Source organism: Oncorhynchus kisutch, linkage group LG4, assembly GCF_002021735.2.
Source record: "Oncorhynchus kisutch isolate 150728-3 linkage group LG4, Okis_V2, whole genome shotgun sequence".
Lineage (NCBI taxonomy): Eukaryota > Metazoa > Chordata > Actinopteri > Salmoniformes > Salmonidae > Oncorhynchus > Oncorhynchus kisutch.
Window position 1 is genome coordinate 2554977 of NC_034177.2, and position 7500 is coordinate 2562476.

General features: G+C 34.7%; 1 protein-coding gene across 4 annotated transcripts in view; it reads right to left on the reverse strand.

Annotated features, from left to right (window-relative positions):
* LOC109881328 (tumor protein 63-like) overlaps positions 1-6799 on the reverse strand; it is a 99195-nt gene extending 92396 nt beyond the window's left edge. For all 4 annotated transcript variants that reach the window (XM_031822302.1, XM_031822301.1, XM_031822300.1 and 1 more), the window contains exons 1-2: positions 6683-6799; positions 6233-6367 (exon numbers count right to left, since the gene is read on the reverse strand). In XM_031822302.1, the coding sequence (XP_031678162.1) occupies positions 6233-6274 (42 nt within the window). In that variant the 5' untranslated portion in view covers positions 6275-6367; positions 6683-6799. The remainder of the gene's footprint in view (positions 1-6232; positions 6368-6682) is intronic.
* Between the last annotated feature and the right edge of the window lie 701 nt (positions 6800-7500).

Sequence of the window (7500 nt, forward strand, 5' to 3'; positions counted from 1 at the left end):
TAACAGCAGACTCGTACATTTCCTCAATGAAAACAATGTACTGAGCAAATGTCAAATTGGCTTTTTACCAAATTACCGTACAACAGACCATGTATTCACCCTGCACACCCTAATTGACAACCAACAAACCAAAACAAAGTCTTCTCATGCTTTGTTGATTTAAAAAAAGCCTTTGACTCAATTTGGCATGAGGGTCTGCTATACAAACTGATGGAAAGTGGTGTTGGGGGTAAAAACATACGACATTATAAAATCCATGTACACAAACAACAAGTGTGCGGTTAAAATTGGCAAAAAACACACACATTTTCTTCACACAGGGTCGTGGGGTTAGACAGGGATGCAGCTTAAGCCCCACCCCTCTTCAACATATATATCAACGAATTGGCGCGGGCAAAGTCTGCAGCACCCGGCCTCCCCCTGCTAGAATCCGAAGTCAAATGTCTGCTGTTTGCTGATGATCTGGTGCTTCTGTCACCAACCAAGGAGGGCCTACAGCAGCACCTAGATCTTCTGCACAGATTCTGTCAGACCTGGGCCCTGACAGTAAATCTCAGTAAGACCAAAATAATGGTGTTCCAAAAAGGTCCAGTTGCCAGGACTAGAAATACAAATTCCATCTAGACACCGTTGTCCTAGAGCACACAAAAAACTATACATACCTTGGCCTAAACATCAGCACAACAGGTAACTTCCACAAAGCTGTGAACGATCTGAGAGACAAGGCAAGAAGGGCATTCTATGCCATCAAAAGAAACATAAATTTCAACATACCAATTAGGATTTGGCTAAAATACTTGAATCAGTCATAGAGTCCATTGCCCTTTATGGTTGTGAGGTCTGGGGTCAGCTCACCAACCAAGACTTCACAAAATGGGACAAACACCAAATTGAGACTCTGCACGCAGAATTCTGCAAAAATATATCCTCCGTGTACAACGTAGAACACCAAATAATGCATGCAGAGCAGAATTAGGCCGATACCCACAAATTATCAAAATCCAGAAAAGAGCTGTTAAATTCTACAACCACCTAAAAGGAAGCGATTCACAAACCTTCCATAACAAAGCCATCACCTACAGAGAGATGAACCTGGAGAAGAGTCCCCTAAGCAAGCTGGTCCTGGGGCTCTGTTCACAAACACACACTACAGAGCCCCAGGACAGCAGCACAATTAGACCCAACCAAATCATGAGAAAACAAAAAGATAATTACTTGACACATTGGAAAGAATTAACAAAAAAACAGAGCAAGCTAGAATGCTATTTGGCCCTAAACAGAGAGTACACAGTGGCAGAATACCTGACCACTGTGACTGACCCAAAATTAAGGAAAGCTTTGACTATGTACAGACTCAGTGAGCATAGCCTTGCTATTGAGAAAGGCCGCCGTAGGCAGACATGGCTCTCAAGAGAAGACAGGCTATGTGCTCACTGCCCACAAAATGAGGTGGAAACTGAGCTGCACTTCCTAACCTCCTGCCCAATGTATGACCATATTAAAGAGACATATTTCCCTCAGATTACACAGATCCACAAAGAATTCGAAAACAAATCCAATTTTGAAAAACTCCCATATCTACTGGGTGAAATTCCACAGTGTGCCATCACAGCAGCAAGATTTGTGACCTGTTGCCACAAGAAAAGGGCAACCAGTGAAGAACAAACACCATTGTAAATACAACCCATATTTATGCTTATTTATTTTATCTTGTGTCCTTTAGCCATTTGTACATTGTTAGAACACTGTATATATATGTATTAATATGACATTTGTAATGTCTTTACTGTTTTGAAACTTCTGTATGTGTAATGTTACTGTTAATTTTTGTTGTTTTTCACTTTATATATTCACTTTGTATGTTGTCTACCTCACTTGCTTTGGCAATGTTAACACATGTTTCCCATGCCAATAAAGCCCTTGAATTGAATTGAATTGAATTGATAGAGAGAGACAGAGAGACAGAGAGAGAGAGAGAGAGATAGAGAGAGAGAGAGAGAACAGAACAGAACAGCCCCCCTGAGGCCAACATGGTGAAGTTGGAGCAGCATACTTAGTGACACACTTCTCTGCTGCTGGACAACAGCATTCCTCCATTGGGGAGCATCCACCTCATCTACAATAGTGTAGAGGGCATCACCGTCAGAGACGGTATGGTGTCCAGGACAACAGACACTGTATGTGACCGTATCAGGAAACTAGACGCATGTCGTGGGTTAAGAGTAGTTTCCTTCCAAATAAACATTAAGAGTAGTTTTAATTTCAATCAATCGAACTCAATCTGAAATCTTCTGACTTTAGAGCAAAATAATATAATAATAATAATATAATAATAATATAATAATAATATAATACTAATATAATACTAATAATATAATAATAATAATATAATACTAATATAATACTAATAATATATACTAATTAATAATAATAATATAATACTAATGATATATACTAATATATACTAATAATAATACTAATAATATAATACTAATAATATAATACTAATAATATAATACTAATAATATAATACTAATAATATAATACTAATATATAATACTAATATAATACTAATAATATAATACTAATAATATAATACTAATAATATAATACTAATATAATACTAATAATATAATACTAATATAATAATAATAATATAATACTAATAATATAATACTAATATAATACTAATAATATAATACTAATAATATAATACTAATAATATAATACTAATAATATAATACTAATATAATACTAATAATATAATACTAATAATATAATACTAATAATATAATACTAATAATATAATACTAATAATATAATACTAATAATATAATACTAATAATATAATACTAATAATAATAATATAATACTAATAATATAATACTAATAATATAATACTAATAATATAATACTAATAATATAATACTAATAATATAATACTAATAATTAATATAATACTAATAATATAATACTAATAATATAATACTAATAATATAATACTAATATAATACTAATTAATAATACTAATATATATACTAATAATAATTACTTAATACATAATAATATACTTAATAATATAATAATAATATTAATACTAATAATATAACTAATAATATAATACTAATAATATAATACTACTAATATAATACTAATAACTATAATATAATATAATACTAATAATATAATAATAATTAATAATAACTTATTAATAATATAATTACTATACATAATATAATAACTAATATAATACTAATACATTATAATAATAATATAATACTAATAATATAATATAATAATATAATACTAATAATAATTAATAATAATATAAATATATTACGATAATTATAATAATAATAATAATATTTAATAATACTAATAATATAATAATAATAATACTAATATAATAACTACTAAATAATAATACTAATAATAATATAATAATATATTAATAAATAATATAATACTAATAATATAATATAATAATAATATAATAATAATATAATAATATAATATAATAATATAATAATAATATAATAATAATAATATAATAATAATATAATAATAATAATATAATATAATACTAATAATAATATAATAATATATAATAATAATATATACTAATAATATAATAATAATAATAATATTATAATAATACTAATAATATAATAATAATAATATAATAATAATATAATAATATAATACTAATAAGAATATAATAATAATATAATAATAATATAATACTAATAATATAATAATAATAATAATATTATAATAATACTAATAATATACTAATAAATATAATAATAATATAATAATAATATAATACTAATAATATAATAATAATAATAATATTATAATAATACTAATAATATACTAATAATATAATACTAATAATATAATAATATAATAATAATAATAATATAATACTAATAATATAATAATATAATAATAATAATAATATAATACTAATAATATAATAATATAATAATAATAATAATATAATACTAATAATATAATAATATAATACTAATAATAATATAATAATAATATTATAATAATAATATAATACTAATAATAATATAATACTAATATAATACTAATAATATAATAATAATATAATAATAATAATATAATAATAATATAATAATAATAATATAATAATAATATAATATTAATAATATAATAATAATAATAATAATATAATACTAATAATATAATAATATAATAATAATAATAATATAATACTAATAATATAATAATATAATAATAATAATATAATACTAATAATATAATAATATAATAATAATAATAATATAATAATAATAATATAATAATAATAATATAATAATAATATAATACTAATAATATAATATAATCTATTCACTGCTTTAGCACACTCTGCCACTCTAAAAACAAGTCTCTCACCGTTGCCGCCTGCTATAGACCACCCTCTGCCCCCAGCTGTGCTCTGGACACCATATGTGAACTGATTGCCCCCCATCTATCTTCAGAGTTCGTGCTGCTAGGCGACCTAAACTGGAACATGCTTAACACCCCAGCCATCCTACAATCTAAACTTGATGCCCTCAATCTCACACAAATAATCAATGAACCTACCAGGTACCTCCCCAAAACCTTAAACACGGGCACCCTCATAGATATCATCCTAACCAACTTCCCCTCTAAATACACCTCTGCTGTCTTCAACCAAGATCTCAGCGATCACTGCCTCATTGCCTGCATCCGTAATGGGTCAGCGGTCAAACGACCTCCACTCATCACTGTAAAACGCTCCCTGAAACACTTCTGCGAGCAGGCCTTTCTAATCGACCTGGCCGGGGTATCCTGGAAGGATATTGATCTCATCCCATCAGTAGAGGATGCCTGGATATTTTTTTTAAAATGCCTTCCTAACCATCTTAAATAAACATGCCCCATTTAAGAAATTTAGAACCAGGAACAGATATAGCCCTTGGTTCTCCCCAGACCTGACTGCCCTTAACCAACACAAAAACATCCTATGGCGTTCTGCATTAGCATCGAACAGCCCCCGTGATATGCAGCTGTTCAGGGAAGCTAGAAATCATTATACACAGGCAGTTAGAAAAGCCAAGGCTAGCTTTTTCAAGCAGAAATTTGCTTCCTGCAACACTAACTCAAAAAAGTTCTGGGACACTGTAAAGTCCATGGAGAATAAGATTTAAGCTGGTCGGTCATGTACTGTGTACAGTACAACAGTGACTGTACGGTAGGTGTGTTCTTGTGAGACTTACCCCCCCCAGTTTGGTCTATTGCCCTCTACACCGCCAGGTGTGTTCTTGTGAGACTTACCCCCCAGTTTGGTCTATTGCCCTCTACACCGCCAGGTGTGTTCTTGTGAGACTTACCCCCCTCAGTTTGGTCTATTGCCCTCTATACCGCCAGGTGTGTTCTTGTTGAGACTTACCCCCCCAGTTTGGTCTATTACCCTCTATACCGCCAGGTGTGTTCTTGTGAGACTTACCCCCCCAGTTTGGTCTATTGCCCTCTATACTGCCAGGTGTGTTCTTGTGAGACTTACCCCCCCCAGTTTGGTCTATTGCCCTCTACACCGCCAGGTGTGTTCTTGTTGAGACTTACCCCCCCCAGTTTGGTCTATTACCCTCTATACCGCCAGGTGTGTTCTTGTGAGACTTACCCCCCCAGTTTGGTCTATTGCCCTCTATACTGCCAGGTGTGTTCTTGTGAGACTTACCCCCCCCCAGTTTGGTCTATTACCCTCTACACCGCCAGGTGTGTTCTTGTGAGACTTACCCCTCCAGTTCGGTCTATTGCCCTCTACACCGCCAGGTGTGTTCTTGTAAGACTTACCCCTCCAGTTCGGTCTATTGCCCTCTACACCGCCAGGTGTGTTCTTGTGAGACTTACCCCTCCAGTTCGGTCTATTGCCCTCTACACCGCCAGGTGTGTTCTTGTGAGACTTACCCCTCCAGTTCGGTCTATTGCCCTCTACACCGCCAGGTGTGTTCTTGTGAGACTTACCCCTCCAGTTCGGTCTATTGCCCTCTACATTTCACTTGACAAACAAATATTTTGAATTTTACATTTGTGACATTTCCCAGTAGGCTATCTATAGTATTGTAATATTATAATGTACCTATTTAGCCATGTCCAGTACAGTACTCACAGGTAGAGGCTGGTCAGATAGTAGAGTCCATGCAGATCTGAATATTGTTCAGTATGTACTTACAGACAGTGGTTCCTGTCCCTCATGCATGGTGATGCAGTCCATGCTGATCTGAATGGTGTTCCTGATGGTCCATCTTCGTCTGCTGGGCTGTCTGAGAAGTTCAACTCTATGGGCTGCGACGAGTGGAATGCAGACCTGAAACACACACGGGGCAACACTGATTTAACTAGGTTTAGAACTGTGTGTTGTGTTGTGTTGTGTGTGTTGTGTTGTGTTGTGTTGTGTTGTGTGTGTTGTGTTGTGTTGTGTTGTGTTGTGTTGTGTTGTGTTGTGTTGTGTTGTGTTGTGTTGTGTTGTGTTGTGTTGTGTTGTGTTGTGTTGTGTTGTGTTGTGTTGTGTTGTGTTGTGTTGTGTTGTGGTGTGGTGTGGTGTTGTGTTGTGTTGTGTTGTGTGTTGTGTTGTGTGTGTGGTGTGTGTGTTTTGTGTGGTGTGTGTGTTGTGTAGACTCACTGGTCCAGCATCTCCAGCAGCTGGTTGAACACATCCTGACTGAGGATGTCAGAGCTCTGTTCTGATTGGTTCTGTGACATTATGGAGGCCAGGAAGGAACTCTCTGTCCAGGACAAACGGGAGGAGGGGTCTCTATACCTGCAGGAGGAGAGAGATAAAGGAACACCGTCACTAACTACTATAACTCTCTGTCCAGGCCGGATGGGAGGGAGCACGGTCGACCCGTTGGCAGAGGAGCACGGCAGGCTCGTTGGCAGGGGGGCACGGTCGACCCTTTGGCAGGGGTGCACGGTCGGCCCGTTGGCAGGGGGGCACGGTCGACCCTTTGGCAGGGGGGCACGGTCGGCCCGTTTGCAGGGGGGCACGGTCGGCCCGTTTGCAGGGGGGCACAGTCGACCCGTTTTAGATGCCCCCATGAATCAACCGCACATTGTGCAGATCACGGTTTCATGATTCTGATTAGGTGAAAAGCCACTCACAAGTAGGTGGACACCCTTTCAAATGAGTGGATTCACCTATTTCAGCCACACCCGTTGCTGACAGGTGTATACAAATCGAGCACACCTCCATGCAATCTCCATAGACAAACATTGGCAGTCAAATGTCCTTACTGAAGTGCTCAGTGACTTTCAACGTGGCACCATCATAGGATGCCACCTTTCCAAAAAGTCAGTTTGTCACATTTCTGCCCTGCTAGAGCTGCCCCAGTCAACTCTAAGCGCTCTTATTGTGAAGTGGAAACATCTAGGAGCAACAACGGCTCAGCAGCGAAGTGGTAGGCCACACCAGTTCACAGAACAGGACCGCACAGGGTGATG